The 27,330-nt window shown below is 50.2% G+C and overlaps 1 protein-coding gene across 1 annotated transcript in view; it reads left to right on the top strand.

The window, feature by feature from the left end:
- Window positions 1-27,330, top strand: part of TFCP2L1 (transcription factor CP2 like 1) — a 69,946-nt gene that overhangs the window by 27,562 nt on the left and 15,054 nt on the right. The window contains exons 3-12 of the mRNA XM_002749539.6: window positions 10,259-10,335; window positions 10,826-10,931; window positions 11,965-12,071; window positions 13,193-13,345; window positions 17,979-18,089; window positions 20,522-20,613; window positions 22,296-22,344; window positions 22,430-22,523; window positions 25,086-25,176; window positions 26,192-26,295. Of these exons, the coding sequence (XP_002749585.2) occupies window positions 10,259-10,335; window positions 10,826-10,931; window positions 11,965-12,071; window positions 13,193-13,345; window positions 17,979-18,089; window positions 20,522-20,613; window positions 22,296-22,344; window positions 22,430-22,523; window positions 25,086-25,176; window positions 26,192-26,295 (984 nt within the window). The remainder of the gene's footprint in view (window positions 1-10,258; window positions 10,336-10,825; window positions 10,932-11,964; window positions 12,072-13,192; window positions 13,346-17,978; window positions 18,090-20,521; window positions 20,614-22,295; window positions 22,345-22,429; window positions 22,524-25,085; window positions 25,177-26,191; window positions 26,296-27,330) is intronic.

Below are 27,330 nucleotides of genomic sequence, written 5' to 3'. Positions count from 1 at the left end.
GCACCTAGTGGGCACCACCCAGGGGAGGCCAGCTGAGAGAGGGACAGCCTGCCCTGGACATTGCTGTGGTCACAGCAGCAGATCCTGGAAGACACTGGGAAAATAAATACCAATCGCTGTCATTGTGAACATCCATTATGTACTTGGAACAGTGTGGCATACTTGTCCCTCTTTGTTTTGTATTTTTCAAATTCGGATGCAGTATATCCCTAGTTGCTTTTTTTTTTTAAGCCAATACTGAAGCTGTATCTAACTTAACAGGGAAAGTCCTTCTTTGCCCACTGTTAGATGTATATATTAGACTTACAAATATATGGGTTTGAGTGTAACTTATTTTAAAGTGCAGTCACACTGTATACATACTCAGCAACTTGCTTTTTTATGTGTGTGATGGTGGACGACTTTTCACATCTATAACAATATAGGTCCGCCTAAGTTTTCTCGTAATCTTAATCTTAAAATTATTATTATTATTATTCTCACTCTGTCACCCAGGCTGGAGTGCAATCGCGTGATCTTGGCTCACTACAACCTCTGACTCCTGGGTTTAAGTGATTCTTCTGCCTCAGACTCCTGAGTAGCTGGGATTACAGGTGCACGCCATCACTCCTGGCTAATTTTTATATTTTTAGTAGAGTCGGGGTTTCACCGTGTTGGTCAGCCTGGTCTCGAACTCCTGACCTCGTGATCTGCCCGCCTTGGTCTCCCAAAGTGCTGGGTTTACAGGTGTGAGCCGCTGCACCCAGCCTTAAAATTATTTTTTAACTTCTAATTCAAAGTAATTTTAAATTTCAAACTATGGAAGAATTAAAAAGTTACTATGGTTTAAATTTCAAACTATAGGAGAATTAAAAAGTTAGTATGTCTATCCTCCACCAGATTCACCAGTTTTTAAATGTTTTGTAACACTTGCTTTATCTTTTTTTTTTTTTTTTTTTTGAGACTGAGTTTCACTCTTGTTACCCAGGCTGGAGTGCAATGGCGCGATCTCGGCTCACCGCAACCTCTGCCTCCTGGGTTCAGGCAATTCTCTTGCCTCAGCCTCCTGAGTAGCTGGGATTACAGGCACGCACAACCATGCCCAGCTAATTTTTTGTATTTTTGTATTTTTAGCTAATTTTTTGTATTTTTTGTATTTTTGTATTTTTAGCTAATTTTTTGTATTTTTTGTATTTTTGTATTTTTAGCTAATTTTTTGTATTTTTTGTATTTTTGTATTTTTAGCTAATTTTTTGTATTTTTTGTATTTTTGTATTTTCACCATGTTGACCAGGATGGTCTCGATCTTTTGACCTCATGATCTACCCACCTTGGCCTCCCAAAGTGCTGGGATTACAAGCGTGAGCCACCGCGCCCGGCCAACGCTTGCTTTATCTAGTCTCTTTCTCTATATAATACATATATAGATATAGATGTACCTATGTGTATGTGTATCTATAGATGTATATATATTACAGCTCTACAGAGGGATGTATAGCTAGGGGTAGCTATTGATGTACACATCTCTATTATATATATTTTTTCCTCCATGAATATTTAGAGAGTTAGTTGCAGACAATGTGATTTTTTTTTTTTTTTAAGACAGAATTTCGTTCTTATTGCCCAGACTAGAGTGCAGAGGTGTGATCTCAGTTCACTGCAACCTCTGCCTCTTGGATTCAAGTGATCGTCCTACCTCAGCCTCCCACGTAGCTGGTATTACCCACCTACTCCCAGCCTCCCAAGTCTCCCAAATAGCTGGTATTAGCCACCACGCCTGGCTAATTTTGTATTTTTACTAGAGATGGGGTTTCACCATATTTGCTGGTCTCGAACTCCTGACTTCAGGATCCACTGGCCTTGACCTCCCAAAATACTGGGATTACAGGTTTGAGCCACTGCGCCTAGCCAGACAACATGATCTTTACTTATACTTTAGTGTATATTTCCTCAGAACAAAGACATTCTTTTATGTAACCGCAAGTACATTATCAAATTTTGGAAACTTAACATCATATAATACCCTCACCTATCATTCCATCCCTATTAAAATAGGGCCGGTTGTTCTGACCCTACTTTAAAAAAAAAAGCAGGTTTTGCCCTGACCCAGACCCAGTTCAGGACTGGACGCTGGGTTTAGTTGTCCCTCTCCTGACTCCACTTGAGTCTGGACAGATCCTCAGTCACCCCTCGTCTTTCATGATATTGATGCTTCTGAAGCATACAGGCCAGGAGATTGTAAGTGGTCTCTCTGTTTGGGTTTGCCTGTTTCCTGGTGATGAGATTCAGGCAGTGCTCTTTGGGCAGGGACAAGAAGTAGGTGAAGCTGGCTCCTCAGTGGTCCATGCAGGAGGTGCACATGCTAACAGCAGTACTGGGTGAAGGCGTGTACCTCTTCCTCTGTGATGGCTCCACATTTAAGTAATAGCATGATTGCTGACCATTTTGTTCATTTCCAGTTTGGCGCTGTAGCAGTACTGCCGCTTTGAATAGCTGGCCTTGTGCGGATTTTTTAAGCATGTAAGTTCTGCAGACTGGAGTCCTGGTGATGGGATGGCTGGGCCCTAGGCTGGGTGCTTATTAATATTGATGGATACTGCCAAAATGCCCCATAGGCTGTAGCGTGTTATCAGCCAGCTCCAGCATGTGTGAGGCGAGGGCCCATTCCCCTACATCTCTGTCTTGGTGGGATGCCAGCGATCTGTTTGTATTTTGCCATCTGACAGGTGAGCAGGTGCTGGCTGCATTGCTTTCATTTGGCTTTTCTTGACATTCGTGAGGTGGAGCATCTTTTCCTGTTCTTCATGGTTTGGCTGACAAGTTTCAGTTCTGTTATTTGCTGTAAGGAATTTAACATCAAATTCTGCTACTGTTAACTAAAACCTGACCACATACCAGACTGTCCATGGCGCTCGGGGTAGGGGTGACCTGGTTCGGGTGAACTGGTGGCAGGCCTGTTCTCAGAGCTTTCCATGGTCTGTTGGAGGGCTATGACTTAGCCCTCATTCAAGGAAGAGGGGCAGGCAAAGTTGCAAAGCACCAGAAGAAGTTGGGAGGAAGGAAGGAAGTCAGCAGGAAGAAGAAAAGTTATATGAAAATTCAACGTTCAGTGTCCAAAAGCACAGCCATGCCCATTCATTACTGTGTGGCGTGTGGCTGCTTCCTGGTTGCAGTGGCAGAGTCGAGTAGTTGTGGGTGATCTTATGGCCCACAAAGCTGAAGCCCATTGCTATGCAGCCCTTAGCAGTGAAGGTGTGCTGATGCTTGGGCTGGATGGTGTTGGACATATGGGTTGCAGGTGGGAAGAGGGAGAGCACTAAGGTGCATTCAGCATTTGTGTATTTTATCTAGTGTCCTCCCTGCTCCCTGCTGCTCCTCAGGTGGGTAGACGGCAGGAGGGGTAAGGGGGTGGAGCCTGAACGCAGCTGTAAGGTTGGAGTAGAGAGGTTTCCACACCCATTTGTGTGACTCAGGGCCTTGGGCAGGACCCAGGCCATCCTTCTGGGAGGGTGGTAGGGTGTGGCAGCCTAAATCCAGCTGAGGAGCCCCACCCCTCCCCTGGGTAGGGAGTGCTGCCTGGATGCCCTCGGGCTATAGTTGGAGGGGAGGCAGGAGGGGGAGCACTGGGCTCAGCCTGTGGTGGGGGTGGGTGGCGGGTGGAGCCTGCCACTGTCCCTCCCCGCCCCTGCCACTCCCAAGGTCACCTTGGCTCCTCTGGGCTGGGCTGGCAGCTACCTGCTGGCAAGTTTCATCACAAAGCAACCTGAGGCTCCTACCCTGCTAGCTTTTAAAAGGCCTTTAACAGTTGATGGTGTAGGGTTGGGCCAGGACTTTGGAGCAAGTTGCCTTGAAGCCATGCCTAGAAGCATGCTTCTACCTCCTGCTGAAGCTCTTGCTGGACCCAGAGGTTTCCTGGGGCCATTGTGAGACCTCCTGTACACCAGAGTCTCTGCTGGGTACATCTTCAACCCTCCAGCAACCTATGCTCCGCCTCCTGGGTTCAAGCGGTTCTCCTGCCTTAGCCTCCCAGGTAACTGGGATTATAGGCACCCATCACCACATCTGGCTAATTTTTTGTGTTTTTGTCTTTTTTTGTTTGTTTGTTTGGTTGGTGGCTTTTGTTTTTGAGATGGAGTTTTGCTCTTGTCGTACCAGCTGGGGTACAATGGCACGATCTTGGCTCACTGCAACCTCTGCCTCCCGAGTTCAAGCAATTCAACTGCCTCAGCCTCCTGAGTAGCTGGGATTACAGGTGGCCACCATCATGCTTTGCCAATTTTCGTATCTTTAGTAGAGATGGGGTTTTACCATGTCGGCCAGGATGGTCTCAAACTCCTGACCTCAGGTGATCCTCCCACCTCGGCCTCCCAAAGTGCTGGGATTACAGGTGTGAACCACTGTGTCCAGCCCACCTAGAAATTATTATATATATTATGCGGTCGGGGTTAGTTTTTTCATATGGATAACCAGTTATCCCACAGGACTGAGAAAAGGTGGACCCATCCTCATTTATAGTGTCATATATGAAGTTTCCCAATAAGGAAGTCTAGTCTGGCTTCTTGTGCTTTCCTGTTGTTTTGTCTCTACGCCAAAACAACATGGCTTTAGTTGCCATGACTTCAGTGTGTTCAGAGTATGGCAACGTGTGTTTCAGGGGGAACTAGTGTATCGCAAGGAAATGAATATCAAATTGTATGCCACAGCCATGAGACTTCTAGGGCATGGGGCAGGAGGGATTGGAGCCTTAGAAGTGGGAGGGTTTAGATGTATAGAAGGTCCTGAAATGAAATGAATATCAAGAAGTTCAGGGGAAATGTGATAGATACATGCCTTGAATTTTAGAGGCAGGTAGGACCTTTGCAGTGGCAAAACATTGTATGCAGAAGTCTAGCAAGAGTGGGAGGGGTGGTCTAGTGGCCACGTGCCACACCTTTGGCATCAGATAGGCCAGGTTCAATCTTTAACAGGACACTTCACCTCTCTGGAACTGAATTTCCTCATCTATAACTTAGGGCAACAATGGACTTTTCTTATAGGGCTGTCGAGGGCTGAGTGAAATGATGTACATGTAGGGCTCACCGTGTACAGCCACATGGCTGCATGACAATTCAGGTTTGGTTATTTTTAGCCTATTTCCTTGATTCTAAGACCAGCTTCCCCTAACCCCCATTTTACAATTCTTAAATTAGAACAGGCCTTACTGCCATCTTCTATAATGATTTGTTTTCCCTCCCTGGATCATTGTTGAGAATGTGGGAAGCAAACAAAAATCTTAACTTGGGGAGTTGCGCCATGTGACATTTGGCACACTTTAACCTTTGTGCAAAGTGGAAACAGGTGCCTTCCAGAAAGGAGCGGTTGAGAGGGAATGGTGGACAACTACAGCTGTCCTGCGGCCAGCAAGTGACACCCTGCAGGTGGATGTGGCGAGTATGGTAGGTTCTGGAAACTGACAGATTCTGGTCCGGGCTCTGCCACTTACAAGCTGTGTGAGCTTGCCCCAGTCAGGTAACCTCTCTGGGCCTCTGCTTCCCCCATCCAGTAGGGTGGGTGATCCTAACTGCTGCTGGATAGCCAAGGGAGTGACTACTTGAATGGGCTTTACCACACATAAGCTTCCTGTGAATGGAGCTGTTTGCTGCTCTTCCCTAGAGGCACTCCTCCCCCTCTGCCTGGCTGTGTTTTGCTTTGGGATTTCTTCCTTTTTTTTTTTTTGAGACAGAGTCTTGCTCTGTGGCCCAGGCTTATCTTGGCCCACTGCAACCTCTGCCTCGTGGGTTCAAGCAACTTTCCTGCCTCAGCCTCCTGAGTAGAGTAGCTGTGATTATAGGCACCCGCCACCAGGCCCGGCTAATTTCTGTGTTTTTAGTAGAGACAAGGCTTTGCCATGTTGACCAGACTGGTCTCGAACTCCTGACCTCAGGTGATCCATCTGCCTTGGCCTCCCAAAGTGCTGAGATTATAGGAGTGAGCCACCGTGTCAGACTGGCTTTGGGATTTCTTTATCATTCTTCCCCTGAGTTACAAAAATCTTGGCCACTCTTCAAAGCCCATGTCACATGTTTTCTCATCTCCTGGTTCAAGCCTGTCTGACATTCCCTACCTCGTCCTGAATGCCTATTGCTCACTTTGGGGCCTCCTTTGCCTCTTATGGAATTTTAAATGTTTTAGTATAGCTCTTCCCATACTGTTTGATGTACCCCAAAGGATTGCCAACCCTCTCAGGGCAGGAATGTGTCACTTTGGCAAACCCTGTAATTCTAACAGAACAGTCCTGTAGCAGGGTGAAGAGGGTGAAATGACATGGAAGCATTTGCTGACTGCCTACTGTGTGCCAGATAGAGCAATGATAAGCAGAACAGACACAACCTGCGCCTTCTCACAGCCCACTGTGCTGGCTCCACCCATGCCCAGCAGTGATGCCGGCCAAGCAGAGAAATGCCCATGTGCCCTAGGTCAGTTCAGACTGTGTGACCTTACTCATCAGCCTGTGTGTGACTGGGTGGTGGCCTTCTGCATGGCTTTTGGGATGGCACTGTGCTGTGTGAGTTGGGTGGGAGGTACCCCCTGTGTTGGCATGGGGGTAGGAACGCAGAGGGTGACTGGACGTCCATCTGCATGGCTAGAAAGGAAGAATTGGTGGTGAAGTGTGTGGATCAGGACCCATTGCTGATGGAGAAGGCTCATGTGGCCATGATCCCTGGCCCAGGAGAAGCTGTGATCCTGGGCCTAATGCCTCACTCAATGGCTTTACTCTCCATGTGGCTGCCCCTTCTGTGCAGGCCTGGAAATTGCTCTCTACAGGACAGGAGGTGCCTGCTGTTTGGCGGGAGCTGAGGTTCGCTGCAGAGCCTGGGGTCAGTGCTAATTGGGTCCTAGGGCACTTGTAAACGCACTTAATGACCATCTGGACCTTGGTTGGGCCGCTGTCTGCATTCTTTATCTACGGAAGGCAGACGACACTGGAAAAACCAGTTAGGGTGTGTGAGGCACATTTTATGTCGAAGTCAAAGGAGTGGACTCTTGGTTTAAGAGCCTGGAAATGTATGCAATCTGGCTTTTTCAGAAAGTTGGCCGTGTTGAATAGGGCAGAAGACCCTTTTAGGAGTCACGTCTCCTGAACAGGTAAGTGGATAGGACCAGAGTTTGGGGTTTGGTCCTCTTCCCTCTGATGGAAAAGGCGCCCAGCACATCTCCATGAGCAGTGCTGGCATTTGTCGTGGTCAAGAGGTGTTCACTGGCATGTGACCAGAGACTTTGGTAATAGCTGAGATGGAGTCTGGCCCAGTGGGCATGGCTGTGCCCGGCCAGCATCGTGGCTGGTGGGGAGCTGCGGTGAGAACTCCAGGAACACGCCGTGTGGCTCCGCTGCCTTCCCTGTTCCTAGGATTCCCACCCACCGCACTTGGCATGAAATTGTTGCTCAGCAAACTTTTTATTTTTGTAGACGGCAGCTTGCTGTGTTGCCAGGGCTGGAGTTGGAGACCAGCCTCCCTCAACCTCCCAAAGCACTGGGATTAGAGGTGTGAGCAAATATTTGGAATGAATGATTTAATGATTTAATTTCGTATTCTTTGTCCATTGTATTATTCGTTGGTGAGGGTGGGAATGTATTTATTTTTTGTGGCTGCTGTAACAGGTTGCTACAAACCTGTTAATTACAGATGCATTAACTTAAAAACAAATTATTCTCTCACGGTTCTGGAGACTAGCAATCAGAAATTCGGCAGGGGGATCTTGGGGAGACTTCACAGCTTCGAGGTTTGGTGGCCCCGTCACTGCCGTCTCTGCCTCTGTGGTCACACGGTGCCTCCTCTCTTCTCTGTCTCTGCTCGTGTTTCTCATAAGCCCACTTGGATTGAGGGCCCGCCCAGGTCATACAGGGTGACTTCCTCATCTTAGACTCTTAATTACATCTGCTAAAACTATTAATCCGAATATAAGGTCACATTTCTGGGTTCTGGGGATTAGGGTGTGACATACCTTTTAGGGGACCACCATTCAACTCACTACAGGGGTGTCAGTACTACTGTCAATTGCTTTTTGAACTATGTAATGACTCTTGGCCAGGGGTGGTGGCTCGTGCCTATAATCTCAGCACTGTGGGAGGCCAAGGCAGGGGGATCACTTGAACCTAAGAGTTCGAGACCAGCCTTGGCAATATAGTAAGACTCGTCTCTACAAAAATAAAAAGTTAGCCAGGCATGCTGGCACGTGCCTATAGTCTTAGCTGTTTGGGAGGCTGAGGTGGGAGAACAGCTGGAGCAGGGAGGTTGAGGCTGCAGTGAGTCTTGGTGGTGCCGCTGCACTCTAGCCTGGGTGACAGAACAAGACCCTGTCTCAAAAATAAAATAAAATAAATGGCCCATAGCCACTGGGTTTGCTCTTCCTAGTTTGCATTAAGTTTTTCACATTCATGCATATAAGTAATTTTACATTTTTATAGCCAGATATCTTTTCTTTCCATTGGTTTTAGGTTCAGAAAGTTCTTCCTTATTGAGTGTCTGGTAAATAGTCATTCATGTTAAAATAAAACCTTAAGAAATTGACTTTTAAAAACACTGACTAATAAGAATTGTGTATATTTATTATGTGCAACATGATGTTTTGAAATACGTATCCATTGTATATTGGTTAAATCTAACATACGCATTGCCTCATTTATAATTTTTTTGTAGTGAGAGCACTTGAAATAGATGGTTAGTAATTTTGTAGAATACAATGAATTGTTATTAACAATAGTCACCATGTTGTATAATAGATCTCTTGAACTTACTCCTCCTAATGGAAATTTGTATCCTTTGATCAACATCTTCCCTATTCCTCCGCAAGAAATTGACTTTTCAATTCAGCGATAACTTGTTTCATATTTGCTGTGAGGATCTGCACTCTGAAAGAAATAACTAGTCTGCACATGTGACAAAATTTCATGGACCTACACACATACAAGCCTACAGAAAAAGAGGGAGGGTACGTGCAAAACCCCCAGAAATCAAAGAAAGGGCTGTACTTTTGGTAATGTACCATGGTTCCATCAGATAGTGCCATGGAGGATGCTGGCACAGGTACGCATCCTCCAGGGCACAAGGTACTATTTTTTTTTTTTGAGACCAAGTCTCTGTTGTGCAGACTGGAGTACAGTGGTGTGATCTTGGCTCGCTGCAACCTCCGTCTCCCTGGTTCAAGTGATTGTCCTCTCTCAGCCTCCTGAGTAGCTGGGACTACAATCGCACGCACCATGGCTAATTTTTGTATTTTTAGTAGAGATGGGGTTTCTCCATATTGGTCAGGCTAGTCTTAAACTCCTGACCTCAAGTGATCGACCTGCCTCAGCTAGGTGCTGGGATTACAGGCATGAGCCGCCCAGCCATTTTTTTAAATAACTTTTTAAGAGTCTATAGTTTTTAAAAATAAAAAATTTAAAAAGCTAATTAGATTTACCATACAAATTATTAAATAATTTATTGTATTATTTCTAAAACACCCTTTATTAAGTTATGATATAGGCTAGAGTCTTGTAAAATTGTAGTTTAACATTTAATTTGGGGAAAATCAGCAGCTATATATACATAATCTATATATAATGGTCTTCCCTTCTGAGAGCACGGTGTATCCTATTTATTCATGGCATATTTTATATTTCAATAAAATGTGTGTGGTTTCCTTCAGGTTTCATAGATGGTTTTAAATGTTCTGTTATTATGGGTGGCTGTTGGTTCCATTTATTTCCTTTCACCTGCCTGTGCTGGTTATATGTCCCTGAATATAATCTTCATACCCTTTCAAATAAATGGAATTCTTTTAACTGGGGCACATGCTTTGCATTCTGCCATTAGAGCCAATGTTTAACAGGCTTCTTTATTCCTTCGGACTAACTCTCAGAAAGGGTATGGTTGGATATTTACCCTGTAATGTGAATTTAAGTAGCCGTGGTATATTGGGGGTTTGTAAAGGTTTATGAGTTCGTGTTCAGTGATTTTAATGCTAACTGTGTTTTCCTGGCTTCTGTTTCTTTGAAGATTGTAGAGGTGCTGTCTCTAGTAGGGTCACACGGTGTGTTGCCTGGGGTATCCTAGGCCCGACCAGGCGGGGTGGACAGACTGACATCAGTCCAGAGAGTGAGCTGAGCTGAGCTGGCTGTGGGCTTTCTTCTCTGCATTGCTTCTCAGGGCCTTGAGGCCTGGGTGGGCACTGAGGGTGTTGAGAAGGCTGCGAGCTGGATGAACCCCAAATTTAGAAACACTCAGAAATGGAAAATGTCCCATTCACCTCCATCCAGGTCAGTCTTATGAAATCCGACTGCTGGAGAATCGGAAGCTGGGAGACTTTCAAGATCTGAACACCAAATATGTCAAGGTAAGCCTCACAGGCGATTCTTACCACCTCGGGGAGAGGGGCTTGGTAAGGGTCTGGGCCCTGGGCTTGCTGGGGTTGGGTATGAGTAGCTGGAAGGTTAGGAAGAGGCCGGGTTCAGCTCAGCTCTCAGCGGTGAGACGTAGGGCCTGTTTGGCTTCTCTGGAGCCTGATGTCCAGGTGGGGATTAGATGGGCTGGCAGCATTGAACTTTTCTGAGCTTCAGTTTGCTCATCTGCACAAAAGGGTTAATACATTAGACATAAAGCACTTAGTGATACTGGGGCAAATGGTAGTCATCACCATTGTTGCTATTGTTAAGTGTTACCGGGGTCTGAGGAATGGAGAGGTGGGGTTAAGCTTGAGAACTGGGAAAGAAAACTCCAGGAGGGAGGGGCCTCCAAGGTGGGAGGGTTTGCTGTGGCTCAGGGAAAGCAGGTGGGTTTCTCTTGGCCCCCACAGTCATGTGTTACCTGCTGGCCTCCCTCCCCAGAGCATCATCCGCGTGGTCTTCCATGACCGCAGGCTGCAGTACACGGAGCACCAGCAGCTGGAGGGCTGGCGGTGGAGCCGGCCTGGGGACCGGATCCTGGACATTGGTGAGTCTCCTGGCCGGGAGAGGCCAAGCAAGGCTTGAGGCATACAGGCCACCTTAGGTTCTTCCTGGATGCCACTGGGACCTGTGCCGACAAGGTGTTTTAGCTCGTGCCTGCTCTGTGTAAAAACCATCAGGAGTTTGCAGAGCTGACCATACACTGGGTCTTGCCCTGAGGGAGGACCTTTTCCCTTTTTCAGTGGAAAGAAAGGCCTGTGGAATTGGCCGGGTATGGTGGCTCATGCCTGTAATCCCGGCACTTTGGGTGGCCGAGGCAGGTGGATCACCTGAAGTCGGGACTTCGAGATCAACCTGGTGAAACCAACATGGTGAAACCCTGTCTCTACTAATACACAAAAATTAGTCGGGCTGTACACAGTTGTAATCCCAGCTACTTGGGAAGCTAAGGCAGGAGAATCCCTTGAATCTGGGAGGTGGAGGTTGCAGTGAGCCGAGATTGCACCATTGCACTCCAGCCTGGGACAATAAGATAGAAACTCTGTCTCAAAAAAAAAAAAAAAAAAGAAAGGTCTGTGGAATTTAGAGACCTGCTCACAGGGAGTTCCCAGAAAGCTCTGCAGATGGATGGTGCCTTAAAGGATTGTGGTAAGTGTTGAAGAGAACTGTGAGCATCACAGAGATAAATTGGCAATGGAAAGGGAATTCTGGGGGCTCAGGGAACAGCCCACAGTCCTTTATTCATAATCCTTGGGGCTGGGTGGGTTTTGGAATTCAAAAGCTAGAATGACAATACGGCATGTGTACCCAGAGCATCAGGGAACATCCCCAACAGGCAGCCACACACAGTAATATTTCTGTAGCAAAATAAAATGATGGTTCATACAAAATAGGGTGAAGACGACATAACGCTTGTGGTTCAGGTCAGGCTTTCCATCCAATAAGTTATGCAAAACTTTTTCAGAGCTTTCGGCATTTGGAATCAGGGTGAAGGAATTGGGACCTGTAATAAAGGTCCTTCCATAAATATTAGGGCGAGGCTGACAATTGCACTTTTGTGTATGTGTGTGTGTATGCAGATATTCCACTGTCTGTTGGTATCTTGGACCCCAGGGCCAGCCCGACCCAGCTGAATGCCATCGAGTTTTTGTGGGACCCTGCGAAGAGAGCTTCGGCATTCATTCAGGTGGGCCGCAGGGAACTGCCCCCCAGGGGAAGGCCTAGTCTTTGGGGTGGCCTGCTTGCAGTTTCCCAAAACTCACCCATTTGGATGAGCTTCTGCTCCCTGTCACTGCAGGAAAGAGAGAGAATGGGTGTTGTGAAGAGTCACAGAGCTCATTGGTCCCTATTTAGGGGAGTTGGAAGGTTTTAGAATTCTATCTGGGTTTTGCCCATAGAATATATAAGTTTTTAAAAAATGAGTATTTTCCAACATAAATCATTTGAAAGTAAACATTTTTTCTACTATAGTTTCCATCATTGAATGAATTTGTTATCAGTTACTGGTGTATATGCCATGTGAGATCGAGGTGGTGAAGGACGTGACCGTGGTGTCGTGGTTGTGGTTCTGGCTTGGTCCCGGCTCTCTCGCTTGCTGCGTCTCTTCCCCTTTCTGAGACTCTTTGTTTTCTAACCTCCTGTCTTATAAATCAGAAAATGAATACAGAGCCATGAACAGGCCAGTCTCGAGGAATCAGAGTAAAAGCGATCTTTTCTTTGTCTCTCTTTTTCACAATTACAATATTCTTAATATATTTAAAAATGATTATTACATTGTTACTGTTACAATTATAGATTAGATTTTTATAATGTGATTGTAGTATTATAACAATACATTGATATCAAGTGCCATTTATGTAACAGGAACCTACCAGAAAACAGAAATGGTTCCAGCCTTCTGGTTATGCTTCCAGCCTGGCCTGAGTAGCTTGGACACATTAGAGAGTGGTCAGGGTATGCTGTGGTCCTGGCCCTCAGTCTAGGATTTGACAAGGGAAAGAAATCTGGGTGAGGAGTTAGGTTGATGTTATCAGGGTCAGTGGCCTGGGGGAGTGGTGGGGACTTAGCTGGTCAGTAAGAGCCTCCACGGTAAAGAGATAAAGGTGGAGGGGTATGTCTTTTGCAGGCAGGGGAGCAGGGAGGCCGTCAGCCTGATGGAGTGGACAGAGTGTCAGGGAGAGCAGGGAGGGTGAAACAGGCCCGCACTGACCAAGCAGGGAAGGACACCTCCACATAGAGGGGGCACATGGGTGATCCAGGGTCCTGCTGGGTGCTGCCTTGCCACCTGCTCAATGTTTCTGCTCCCAGGTGCACTGCATAAGCACAGAATTCACCCCCAGAAAGCACGGGGGCGAAAAGGGAGTGCCCTTTCGAGTGCAGATTGACACGTTTAAGCAGAATGAGAATGGGGAGTACACCGAGCACCTGCACTCAGCCAGCTGCCAGATCAAGGTGTTCAAGGTAAGATGGCTTCGCTGCCCTGCCCTGCCCTGTTCCTGGTCTGGCCTGTGGTCACATTCATCCGCAGAGACTCTGGAGACTCCTCTTAGAGGCCCGGCAAGGAACACAGCATCCCTTTAGCATGTGGCTTCTACCTGGACTCCGAGTGAGCAAGAGCTGCAAGTCCAGACATCACAGGCTGCTGCTGCCCTGCCGGGGGCATCTTGTCACCTGCAGCACCTGCTCAGCTTCTGGCAGAAGCATCAGCATGGAGGTCATTCTGGCTGCGGGTCCTCAGAGTGATTCAGTTTGCACATTTTACGTTTTTTTTTTCTCCCAAGCATGTTATGATTGCCCACAGGTGCTCACATCTGGACTCTCCTTAAAAATCAAAGCAAGCGTCCCTCCCTACTGGAGGCCTGGCTTCAGATCTTCCTGTTTAGGGCTTGAGGCCATTTTTCTCTTTGCAATGGCTTCCTGTTAAAGAAACATTTTCAAGGGCACTGTCTCCCTTTTCCTTCCTTGCTTCATTCCCTGTAGTCGCCTGTCAGTGTTTTCCATCTCTTCCATCTGGACTGGTTATTTCCTGATGATAGTAGCCAGCAATACAGCTCAGTGACGTGTGTGGCCTCAGGGAGGTGTGGAGGGCTGCAGGAGCTTGCATCACTCTCAGGGCGTGAGGGCAGCCCATGTTCAAGCAGGCTCCAGCCCCCCAGCCCCCAGTCCCCAGCCCCCAGCCCCTGTAGGCCCTGTCTGCCAAGGCCACTCCAGCAGGTATCTGCAGAGAAGGAGTGGACCTACTTCCTGGGCAGGAATTGCCTTGAGTAACCAGCCCTGGTGCTCATTCCATCTTTCTCTTGTTTCACACACAAGTGAGTTTGGAACCTGCTGAGAAAGCTTCATCTGCCAGAGCTGGAGACCCAAGAGGGAGTTGCTTTAGACAGGGCCCATTAGAAAGCTGGGTGTGTGCTGATCTTTCCCCAGACTGAAGGCACGGGCCTGTGGAAGACCCAGGCTTGACCCAGGCTTGGAACTGATGTGGGAATAAATGCTCACAGGTTGAACCATCAACCTGGTGGCAACCCTGGGAGACAGGGATGGTGCCATTTCTCAGCCTGGCCCGCAGTGAGCACTGGGCCGTCATCTGGGGATACGCCATCACAGCTGCAGTAGAGGAAGCCGAGGATGAGCTGGTAGAGTTTGCACTCAGGACCACAAAGCCAGGCTGCCTGAGGGTTGTGGGCACAGGGTTCTGAGGCGCTGGCCCAGCTCTGTGGATGGGGATGCCTTGGTCAGTCAGTGATGCGGGCCACGGTGGGAGGGATGTGTGTTGTCTTTCCTGCCAGAGCATTGGCCTCCAAGGGGAGCTGTGCTTCATGACTTATGCTGTGCACATTGATTATCTTCCGGTGCTGGCGGTCAGAGTCTGGAATGGTCCTCACTGGGCTAAAGATGCCAGCGGGCCTGTGTTCCTTTCCTGAGGCTCTCAGCGGGGCTTTTGCCTGTTCCAGCTTCTAAAGCCATTTCTAGGTTCACGGTTCCTCCTTTGTCTTCAAAGCCAGCAGGAGCAGGCCAAGTCCTTCTCACATGGCTGCCCCAACCTCCTCGTCTACCTCCCTCTTCCTTTTTTAAGGTCACTGTGATTGATTACATGGGCCCCCCCACTCAGTTAATCCAAGATAGTCTTCCTATTATGTCGGTTGTGTAGCAATCTTTTTTTTTTTTTGAGATGGAGTCCCGCTGTCGTCACTCAGGCTGGAGTGTAGTGGCACAATCTCAGCTCACTAGAACCTCTGCCTTCCGGGTTCAAGCGATTCTCCTGCCTCAGCCTCCTAAGTAGCTGGGATTACAGGCATGTACTAACATGCCTGGCTAATTTTTTTGTGTTTTTAGTAGAGATGGGGTTTCATCATGTTGGCCAGGCTGGTCTCCAACTTCTGACCTCATGACCCACCCACCTCGACCTCCCAAAGTGCTGGGATTACAGACATGAGCCACTGCATCCGGCCTCACGTAGCAATCTTGATTCCATCTGAAACCTTGATTCCCCGTTTGCTGTGTTAGGTGACATATTCACAGGTTCTGGAGATTAACACACAGCCATCTTTGGGAACCATTAATCTGCTGGCCATGTCCACCAAGCAGTGGGCGTGGCATGGTGGTATTTCTGCCCGCTCTGGGATCTGACCATCCTGCATGGCTGTGTGCTGTGGTCTTTGTCTAGCCTGCAGTTCACTGTTGCTCTGGCCACCCGCCTCCATGTATAGACTGTGTCTCTGGTCTGCCAGTGTTGGCCCCCCTCAGGTAGCCGTTCACTCCCTCACCTGGGATGTCAGGTTAGTTCTGCTGCTCTCAAGGTGTGTGCCCTGGGGGAGACGCTGTCCTGGGCAGTAGGAGAGAAACGAGATAGGCATCTCCACCCCCATAGGGTGCCCTGTGTACCCCATCTACGCCTTGGGTCAGAGGCTTAGGAGTGGGGGCTCTGTCTACCAGGCTCCTCGACCCATACCAGGTGTTTCTTGGGGAGTTGGGCCAGAAGCTGCCTGGTCTCACTGCCCCAAGGAAGGCCTTGGCACCTCCTGCAGGGAGCAGGGGTGGCAGGAGCCCTTCGTCACCCCAAACTGGCTCCTCAGAATGCCAGGGGTGTGTCCTCCCACTTGTCCGCCCCCATTCGCAGAGCAGATGCAGTTGGTGTGTGTGAGCCAGGCTGAGCCAAGCCAAGCTGCCTGTCACCCCTCCCTTCACTGGTCACCCCCATTCCTGGGAAGCCTGGCTTGTTGGATCCCCTCCCTGGGACTCTCTGTGGGGTGTCAGGGTCTCTGAAGGGAAAGGCAAGGCTCCTCTCTGAGCAGCCAGCTCCCTGCAGGCCTCATCAAGGCCCAGCGAATGCCCGGCATGCAGGCTCAGCCATGGTCTGGCTGTGACCCGGCCTTGCCTGTATCCTCTGTGCAGGGAGGAGGGGTCTCCTGAGGACAGGAGCTGGAGGTGGAGCAGGGAGGCCAGGTCATGGGGGTATGGCTGCTACACCACCACTCTCACCCAGGACACTGGATCTGTCACTTGCATCCCTGTATGACCCCCGCCACCCCTGCCTCATCCAGGGCAGGCATCACTCCAAGGCAACAGGGCCCCAACCTTTTTGGCACCAGGGTCTGGCTTTGTGAAAGACCATTTTTCCACAGAAGAGACGGGGATGGTTTCGGGATGATTCAAGTGCATTTCATTGATTGTGCGCTTTATTTCTGTTATTATTGTATTGTAATATATAATGAAATCATTCTACAACTCATCACAATATAGAATCAATGGGAGCCCTGAGCTTGCTTTCCTGTAACTTGATGGTCCCATACAGGGGTAACGGGGGGGACAGTGACAGATCATCATAAGGAGCATGCAGCCTAGATCCTTTACACATGCAATTCACAATAGGGTTTGCACTCCTATGGCAATCTAATGCCGCCACTGGTCTGGCGCGGGAGGCAGAGCTCAGGCGGTGGTGTGAGCAATGGGGAGCAGCTATAAAGATGATGATGAAGATGGAGCTTTGCTCACTCACCTCCCGCTGTGGGGCCCAGTTCTTAACAGGCCATGGGACCAGTATCGGTCTAGGGGGTTGAGGACCCCTGCTCTAAGAGATGCTCCCTAAAAGCACTTGATCGGGGACCCAAAAGCCTGAGAAAGGTGCCCCCTGGCATGAAAATCCCTGAAGGTGCCATTGAGCTTGAACCACTTTTAGCATTACCTGCCCACCACATGCGGCCTGCTGTGTGCATAATAAAACTGCTCAGTTCTAGCACTGCTCAGAGTCTTTACATCTGACTTTGCGGAGCGGGCATGAGCTCATAAGGTGTAAATGCCTGGAGACTACATAGCGAGGTTGAGAAGGCCCCCCCATAGTGGCACCTGCGGGGCAAGCCTGCAGTGCAGCACACTGGGCACTGTCACTTGGATCCTCTCCAATCCTGATGAACCCCTTGAGCCTCAGTTTCCCGCTCTGTAAATGAAGGGAATAACAATAGCCGTGAGGCCTGCACACCCGTTGTAAGTTGCTCCGGTTGGCAGGGCACCCAGGATTGGGAGGCTCTCTCTCTGGATGGAGACGTTCCCCTGCAGACAGAGCGTAAGCTGGGGCTCAGCAGGAGTCCTGAGAGTTGGGGGAAGGAGGCCTTCAGCTTATAGCCAGGATTTCACAGGTTGCAAGCACAGACTAAATCCAGACCAGCAGCTTGTACTTCTTCCACTTTCCTTGGCTCTACCTGGGTAACCCAAGGAATGCACTGGGATTCCTTGTGGGTCCCCAGGGTTCCTTTTCATAAGCAAGTGGCCATGGGAACAATCTTTTCCCCATGAGCAGCAGAGTGCAGAACCCGTGGAAGGTTCCGAGTTCCTCAGATGGGGAAGTATTCGGGCGGATTGGCCTCCTGCCCCTGTGTTCCTCCAGTTGGTGTGTGTGAGCCAGGCTAAGCCAAGCCAAGCTGCCTGTCACCCCTCCCTTCGCTGGTCACCCCCATTGCTGGGAAGCCTGGCTTGTTGGAGCCCCTCCCTGGGACTCTGCGCCCCAAGGCCCTGGGTGAGGTGGGAAGCAGGAGAGGGATAGGGGGCTGGGGCCTTTGTTGGTTTGGGACTAATTGGACTCTGTACTCTGTGCTTGGAGCCGAAGGGAGCCGATCGGAAACAGAAGACTGACCGGGAGAAAATGGAGAAAAGAACTGCCCAGGAGAAGGAGAAATACCAGCCATCCTATGAAACCACCATCCTCACAGAGGTGAGCGGCTGGGAGCGGGACAGAGCCTCCAAGGGCTGGTTTAGATTCTTGGAAAATAGCCCATCTCGGGTGAGTACTTCTGAGAGCGCCTATTCCGTTGTGGTGGGTTCCAGTGTCTGGAGCTGGTGTTCATCTGATAAGGCCCAGTGGCCCGGGAGCTGTTTCAAAAATAACTTCCAGCTCTGCTGCCTTTGAATGCATCTGTGCTTTCCCAAGTTAGGTTACTTTTTTTGGGGGGTAGGTAATGTATTCACATGGTTTTAAATTCAAAAGGTACAACAGAGTGTACAACAGAAAGTGTCCCTCCCAGTGCTGTCCCAGCCTCATGGTTTCTCCCCTCCAGGGCAGAAACCTTGTGTATCTGGCCCAACTTTCTCTGCAGGTAAAGCCAGTGTGGACACATGTTTGCCCTGTTCCTGTATTTATACACCAACAGGGTACATCGCCACACCTTGCTTTTTCCGATTATGATTATTAGCTTATCTTGGTGCCTGTTCCCTACAGCTTCCTCGTTCCTTACCTGGCTACATGGCATGGTATGTGATGGCCTGTTGGTGGGTGCGGAGTCTTGTTTGGGCTCCTGTGGTTTCAGGCAGTGGTGCAGTGAAGAACCGCATGTGGAGGTCTGCACAGGTTTCCATTCTCAGTGGGATCTGTGGGTTGGAGGGTGTAACACTTGTTATTTTGCTGTCTGGTTGCATTTTCTATTAATCCTGACAGCAATGCCAGCCTGCTCCAGCCCTCCATATGTCCAGGGGAACTCCTGAGGTGCTTGCTCTTCCTCTCCCTGCCTCCACTTTTTTTTTGTGTGTGAGACAGAGTCTTGCTGTGGCCCAGGCTGGAGTGCAGTGGCATGATCTCTGTGGCTCACTGCAAAGTGCGTCTCCCAGGTTCAAGTGATTCTCCTGCCTCAGCCTCCCCCAGTAGCTGGGATTACAGGCACGCATCGCCACGCCCAGCTAATTTTTTGTTTGTTTTTTTGAGACAGAGTCTCCTTCTGTCACCAGGCTGCAGTGCAGTGGTGCGATCTCGGCTCACTGAAACCTCTGCCACAGGAGTTCAAGCGATTCTCCTTCCTCCTGAGTAGCTGGAAGGGCACCACCATACTCAGCTAATATTTTTGTATTTTTAGTAGAGACGAGGTTTCACCTTGTTGGCTAGGATGGTGTCAGTCTCCTGACTTCGTGATCTGCCAGCCTTTGCCTCCCAAAGTGCTGGGATTACCGGTGTGCACCGCCACACCCGGCCATTTTTTTGTATTTTTGGTAGAAACGGGGTCTCACCATGTTGGCCAGGCTGGTCTCTATCTCCTGACCTCAAATGATCCCAAAGTGCTGGTAACACTGTCCAGAGTGTTCTCCACCCCCTGATATTGTTCTCTCCCTAACTGAGCCGCTCCCTCTCTGCTGCTCAGCTGCCTCCCCCTGGGAACAGAGGTCCTGGTGAGCCGCATGCCAGGCCTGTCCAAGCCCTTGCCGCAGTGCCGTGTCGTTGCTGGAAAGCCTACCCTGGGAGGGGCCTGTGCCTCTTCTCTCAGCGGTTCAGCTTTCCTCCTTGGCTGCAAGATTTAGCACCAACAAATTTGAGCCCACACTTTCAACATTTAAATATTTACCAACCCAGTAGTTTGGTGGGTGAGAGTAAACCTTCAGGAATGCTTCAAACTGGCCCCCTCTGAAGAGGTGTCACTGCAGGGAAGGGAAGAGGTAAACTTTTTCAGCTGCCTGGACTTGCTCCAGCAGGCAAAACCTGCAAATCCTTGCTTCCTTTGGGAGACTTCACGTGCATTTGTTTTTGGCTTCCATACTAGAAAGTTTTTGAGGGCAGAGATCATATCTTTCATGTTTGTGTATCTCCCATAGCCCCCAGCAGAATGCCTGAAATGGAATGAACACCCGTTGAATTTCATTGAGAGGAGCTGCTTTTGGTGATTGTGCAAGAGCCTCCGCCCCTGTCGGCAGGCTCTTTTTTCAGATAGCGCAGGTTTTAATACTGACTCTCACTGCTTATTTTTTTTGTGTGGAAGTTGCCTGTGGTCCGGTGCTCCCTGGAACAGGCATTTACACAAATTTGTCTCTACCAGGAAAAGCTGTTTCGGAGCAACTGGCTGGTTTTGCTTTTTCTCTCTCGTGGACCCAAGAATCACGTGGCTGTGATGTTTCCCCTCTGGTTTTACCAGGAAGCCCAGAGACACCCCATCCGTGCTTCACTTGCTCCACGGGTGACTTACTAAACATTTTTGCTGGCTTCCTTCGTGTGGCCCTCATAACCTGCCTGGCAGGGCTCATTAAGGGCAGTGTGTAAACACGGCTGCGTCGGACAGGTCAGGGGTCTCATGCACTGGTCTCAGTGCATGCCTGCTTGGGAGGACCTGCGGCACGGGGCTCAGCAGCTCTCCAGATCCCAGCTCGGCCCTGTGCTCTCTCCTGCAGTGCTCTCCGTGGCCCGATGTGGCCTACCAGGTGAACAGCGCCCCGTCCCCAAGCTACAATGGCTCTCCAAGCAGCTTTGGCCTTGGCGAAGGGTACGTGCCACCTTCCTGTCTTTGGGTTCCCTGGAATGAAGACAGATGTAGTTTCCTTTCTTAGTCTTCCTTTCTGGGTCGCCTCTCCTTTCTGTGTGGGTTTCAGGGTGCCTAACTCGTGTTGAAGGCACGATTGTTGTTAGCCTTTATACAACTTGCAGTTCTCAGAAACACCCCCATAAATGTTGTCGGGTGAGGCAGCAGCCCAGAACTTACTGGCTTGATGGTGCATTGGGACAGCCAGGGCTCTGGTGCCCTGTGGGGCAGAACAGCCCTCCTGACAGTGGTGCCTTAGGGAGCAGCCTGGGAGGCCCTTCCTGGTTCTTTGTCCAGAATATTCACTGAGTGTGGGGGTGTGGGGGTCTGGCTAGGGTCATCCCTACCTTGGGTTTCAGACCTTACAGCACAGAAACTGGCTTCATTGCCGCCCCACACAGCTCTGCAGATACACAGGCCATGTGGACCCTGAGGACGTGCAACGTGCTGGAGCTACAGGCAGTTTCCTGACTGTTGTGGGCTGCACGGCCCGGGGCCATGGGTCACGGTGATGGCTCTGCCTGCCCTGTGCTGGCAGCAGGGGTGGAGGCAGGGAAGTACTGGGTGGGAGGCTGCCCGATTTCTGGCTGCAGATTTCTCGGAGCTCATGCTTAGCAACAGAACTTTTCTAATGGGAAAGCGAGATTGTCTGTGAACTTGATTTTATCAAGGAGTCCCCTAGGGGAGTGGGGATAGACACAGAAACAGTGTTAGATTTAGATTTAGGCAGAGCTAGTCTTCAGTCTGTACCTTTTGGGGAGTAATTTCCTTAACCTCTCTGAGCCTCAGTTTCTCTACTACAAAAGGGGAGTAAGAATTCCACAGTCAGGAGGAACACGTGTACGATGCTTGCACCCTGTAGATACTTGGTGAAAAGTGGCAGCTGTCTTCACTGATTCCCGGTCTGGGGATCAGCCCTGTAAGGGGGTCTCATTTTCCCATTGTGGAAAAATACAAGTAGCACAAAATTTACAATTTCTAAGTTTGTGGTCTGGTGGCGTTAAGTACATTCACACTGTTGTATGGCCCTCACCACTGTTCACCTGGAGAGCACTCAGGTCTGTGCCTCCTCCCCAAGCCAGTCCCAGAGGAAGCGTGTGTATCCCCTCTCAGGAAAAAACAGAATAGTGGATGAATGTCAAGCCGTGGGTGCTTGTTCCCTGCAATATAACTCCCTGTGGGATTCCTCTGTCCTCTCCTGTCACCATCTTGCAGAGGGTTTGGTGGAGGACCCTTGGGTTTGGCTGCAGCCTTCCCGGTGCTGAGGCACTGGGTGCCTTTGGTCAGCCTGCCCTTCCCTGGGGCTGGGGCTTGAATCTCCAAGTTTAAGACCAGCAGGGGTCAGCCAGCAGGGGCCTGGGATGTGCTGCAGATTACTCGATTACTCAGGGTAGAGGAGTGTCATTGGCTGGGGCAGTGTAGCCTATCAGAACTTCTTGTCTACACCGAAGGCTCAGGTAGGGATTTTGAGGGATTGGCGGTTGTCTCCTACTGTGTTTCTGTGACTCGGGAAATTCTCGAGGACTCATTTCACTTAGAAGAAGTCCTGTACTTGATGGGAGGAAGTAAGAGCGCCAGGCTGGGTTTTGGGACCTTGGCCCTGGGAGTCCCCTCTGTCCTCATCACTGGTTCTTTTTCCTTTGCAGCAACACCTCTCCGACCCACCCAGTGGAGGCCCTGCCCGTGGGCAGTGATGTAAGTGTCTGAGCAGGGTTCTCTGGCTGGTGGTCCCTTGTGGGCCCTGAGCCACCATCTCAAGGCCTGTCCCCTCTGCCCGCAGCACCTGCTCCCATCAGCCTCCATCCAGGATGCCCAGCAGTGGCTCCACCGTAACAGGTTCTCGCAGTTCTGCCGACTTTTTGCGAGCTTCTCAGGTGAGCATCTCTGAATCACGTTTAAAGCCCGTGGGCATCTCAGAAACACTTACAAGGCCGGCCACCTTCCAGGACCTGCTCTCAACCCACACAATGCTGTGGTTTCGGCTGGGAGACCCGGGGTAGTGTGGATTCACTCGCTCACGTGCCCAACCCTGGGCCAAGTGCTAGGCATAGGAGATGCTGCCCCCAGAAGGTCCCAGGTGAGTGCAACTTTATGGGGACCATCTGGGTGACTTGGTCAAGATCCCCTCACCTCTGGGGGAGGGTGAGCTCTGGTCTGTCCAGGAAGAGTCCCCTTAGCCCAGCAGGGTGATAGAAAGCCCTTCATGCTTTTCTTACCCAAGTACTGCTCCTCATACTGGCTCCAGAGCCACGACCTGGGAGATGGAGGTGAGGCCACAGATGAGACAGAAAGTGGGCTCGTCCTTCTTTAAATGGTTTCAGAGCCCTTACTAATGGGCCCTCAGACAGAAGTCCCAAGCCAGGTATTGTGGGGTGCAAAGGTGAACTGAGCGGTGAGCCTTGCTGCCGAGTAGAGTTCATCCACAGTGACAGAGTAAAGGCTCAGCCACACCTAAAGGAGCGGGTTCCACAGACATCTGTGGCAGTGGAAGAAAAATGGTCCCCGCATATCCTCAGCTCAGCACTGCTGAGAGCCTGTTGGAGGAAGGCCCCTTCGTGGGTTAGACAGTGACCCCTGTCCTTGGGAGCTTGCAGCTGTAGGTCAGCACAGATGTGGAACTTGCTCATTTCAGTGCGGTGTGACGTGTGTGATTGGGGTGGGGGGTTCAGAGGGGACCCTGAGCTGGACTGGGTGGAGGAGGGGAGGAGTGCTGGCCGTGGTTGAAAGTAGAGCAGTCAGCCACCATGTGGGCACCTGCCTTGTGTGGTCACGCAGAGGACCCAGGTAGAGTGGAGTGGGCCCAGGGAGGAGAGGTCAGAGAGGCACTGAAGGACACAGACAGGATGGGGACCCTGGAAGAACTCTGACTTTTACTCTGAATGGAAAGGAAGCCATTGCGTCTATAGAATTGTCCCTAAAACCATATCTTATGTGGCAGGGGGAAGGGGTGGGAATTGTGGCCTTGGGCATGCTTTCGACTGAGGCTGATGTGCTAGTACCTTGGAGAGTAAGTGGGACCAGGCTCTCGGGGACCCCTTGGGCTTGAGGAATGGGCAGCCCTCATGCCATGCTTGCTTCTATCCATCCTTCCTCTGTTCCTTTAAATATGGCCCCATCCTCACATGCTGCAGTGGAACTGTACGTGGATGTGACACTCTGGGAAACTGTTGGCAGTATCTGCCAGGGCTGTGACCTGGCAGCCCTCTCCGGGGCTACACCCGGCAGACACGCACATGTGTAATGAACAAAGATGTGTATGAGAATGTTCAGCGAGCCTATTAATAACAGCCAAGATTGGAAACACCCCCAGTGCCCATCCACATAGAGTGGGTATGTGGATTGTGGTGTAGTCACACAATGATGATAGATAATAATGGGCATGAGCAATCTGTGACTACGTTCAACACAAATGCCCCATGAAACATGACTTGGAGAGAGGGAAGGCAGACCAGGAAGAGTGCCTACCGTTCAATTCCATGTACAGAAACTGTAGAGAACATGCAAAATGTGTCTGCACTGTAGGAAGTCAGGATAGTGGCTCCTCTGGATTGGTGTGGGGGTGGTGACTGGCACGAGGGGCCTACAGGAGGCTGGTAATGTTCCACTGCTTGCTCTGAGTACTGGGTACAGGGGTTTATTCAGATGGTCAGCATCCAGTGAGTTGTATACTTCCATAAACAGATAGATGCACGTGTGGCCAGTGCCCTGTGCTGATGACATCTATGCATACTGATTACGTGTCAAAGAAAAGGAGAAGAGGCCAGACTTACTGGCTTAGGTCTGTAATCCCAGTACTTTGAGAGGCTGAGGTGAGTGGATTGCTTGAGCTCAGGAGTTCAAGACCAACCAGCCTAGGCAATATAGAGAGACCTCATCTCTTAAAAAACAAACAAAAAAGACTAGGCATCTGTAATCCCAGCACTTTGGGAGGCTGAGGCAGACGGATCACCTGGGGTCAGGAGTTCAAGACCAGCCTGGCCAACATGGTAAAATACCATCTTTGCTAAAAATATAAAAATTAGCCAGTTTTGGTGGCGGGCACCTGTAATCCAGCTACCTGGGGGGCTGAGGCAGGAGAATCACTTGAACCTGGAAGGCAGAGGTTGCAGTGAGCCAAAATGGTGCCACCGCCCTCCAGCCTGGATGACAGAGCGAGACTCTGTCTCGAAAAAAAAGGAAAAGAAAAGAAAGGGAGGCAGGCAGTGGGGACCTGTTCTACTCATTGTTGTGAGTACTGGCAATTCCTGGGCTGTGATCTATCTTCTGATGTGTTGAGAGTTTTGCCATTTTTTTCTCTGTGAGATGTCTGGTGCCTACCACAGGTGCAGCTGGCTCTTCCTCACCCCCTCCCCCAGTGCTCTGTGGTCTGCAGGTGCTTGGGGACAGAGCCCTTTTTCTGTGCTCCATGTAACAGGTGTCCCCATCTTCCTGCTTAGGTGCTGACTTGCTGAAGATGTCCCGTGATGATTTGGTCCAGATCTGTGGTCCTGCAGATGGGATCCGACTCTTCAATGCCATCAAAGGCCGGTAGGTGTTGGTTTCTCTGGGAAGCCAGCCGAAGGCTTGTGTATGTGGCATCTGGCAGGAAGCCCCTACCTCAGCCTCTTGGATGGCAGGTAGTCTGGCTGGCAGGGACAGGGCTCCTGAAGTGTGGGGTCAAGAATAGGAGGAGGTGTGGCAGGAGGGGTCCAGGTCACAGCAGGGGCATGAGACACTGCAGAGGGAGATGTGGCCCATGTGGCCGGCTGCTGCAGACCCCACCTGGAGACCTCTCCCTCTTCTTGGTTGGATGAGAGCCTTGACCTCTGGATCCTGGCCTCTGAGCCACTTGCCCAAGTTCTCACATGCTCGTGTGGTCCTGGGCTCTCAGCTGCCCCCTCCCCAAGGGGAGCTTTGGACTGGGGCTGGTCAGATGGCATCATGCAGCAGTTTCAGGGCAGACTCCAGAGCAGCACCGCCCTGTGGACCTTCCTGCCATGGCAGAGATGTTCCACAGCCATGCTGACCACGTGTGGCTGTGGACCTCACCACGTGAGGCTGATGTGATGGGTGAAATTTTTATTTAACTTCAGTGAATTTAAGTTTTCATAGCTACGCATGGGCAGCATGGTTTCAGAGTGGAGCCAGGGTTTGGGTCCCAGATCTGCCTCTTAGGTGCTGTGCAGTGAAGGGAAAGCCCTCTGCCCTGCGAGCCTCAGTTTCCTCAAATGTGAAATGAGAGCGATGGTTGTATGAGGATGAAATGAGCTATGCATGTTCTGAGAACAGTACTTGGTGCACAGCAAGGCACAGACAGTGCCCGCTCTAATTGCTGCCTGAAAATGTCTCGTATGTTGAGCTTCATGTTCTGGGGCAGAGTTCCCCTGGGCAGGCTGTGGGACCTGGGAGGATCATCCACCGACCCATGACAGCCACTCTGCCTCCCTACCTCTGTCTTTTTTCCAACCCGATTTCTGCCCACTGTTCTTTCCATCATGGAATGTTCTGAAACAGCCATGCTTGGTCCACCACACCTACTCTGTATTTTCTCTTCTCCTGCCAGGAATGTGAGGCCAAAGATGACCATTTATGTCTGTCAGGAGCTGGAGCAGAACCGAGTGCCCCTGCAGCAGAAGCGGGAGGGCAGTGGAGACAGCAGCCTGTGTGGTGAGTTGTGGAGAGCAGAGCTGGGACCCACACATTGGGCCCCACAGCCACTTTTGAGCCCGCAGTCCAGCCTCTGTTCATTTCCAGTGAATAGTGTAGGACAGTCTGGGGCTCCCCCATACCCACATGTGCAAAGGGCAGCCTAGTGCATGCTCCTTGCATGGTGCATGGTCTGACCCTGCAGTGCAGATGCTGCCCCAGTGTACACGCTGAGGCTTGGAAAGGTGTTGGGATTGCCCCAGGTCTTGCTTCCAGTGAGTGGCAGTGAGGATTAGAGTCAGGAATGCCCACTCTGGAGCATTTTATTTCCCCAAACTGCTCCCTACGCAGCTCCTAATGAGAGGAGGCTCACGAGAACCTCAGAGGTGTGGCTGTCAGCTTTCCTGCTGCCACCACTTCCAGTGGCCATGGTGAAAGGTGCCAGCCTGAGATCCTGCTATTTGTTTTTGCTAGCAGCTTGGTTTGTTTTAGGGGCAAAATTATGGCTGGGTGTGATGGTTCATGCCTGTAATTCCAGCACCTGGGGAGGTAGGAGGATTGCTTGAGCCCAGGAGTTCAAGGCCAGCCTGGGCAACATAGCAAGACCCCATCTCTAAATACTGAAAGAGTAGGCCAGGCGCCGTGGCTCACGCCTGTAATCCCAGTACTTTGGGAGGCCTAGGTGGGCAGATCACTTGAGTTCAGCAGTTCGAGATCAGCCTCGAACTGAAACCCTGTCTCTACTAAAAAAAATACAAAACTTAGCCATGCATGGTGGCGTCTATAATCCCAGCTATTCTGGAGGCTGAGGTAGGAGAATCACTTGAACCCGGGAGGCAGAGGTTGCAGTGAGCCGAGATTATGCCACTGCACTCCAGCCTGGGCAACAGAGTGAGACTCCATCTCAGGAAGAAAAAGAAAAAAGAAAAGGATAAAGAAGGAATAAAATTAGAAACAGTAGAACTGGCTCGGAACAGTTGAAAAAGAAAAATGTACAGTTAGAATTCTCTTACAAAAAAGGAATCTTAGCACAAAGGGCTGGGCTTCTCACCTGGT

Source organism: Callithrix jacchus, chromosome 6, assembly GCF_049354715.1.
Source record: "Callithrix jacchus isolate 240 chromosome 6, calJac240_pri, whole genome shotgun sequence".
In the NCBI taxonomy this organism is placed as follows: Eukaryota; Metazoa; Chordata; class Mammalia; order Primates; family Cebidae; genus Callithrix; species Callithrix jacchus.
This window is presented reverse-complemented; position numbering and strand designations above follow the sequence as displayed.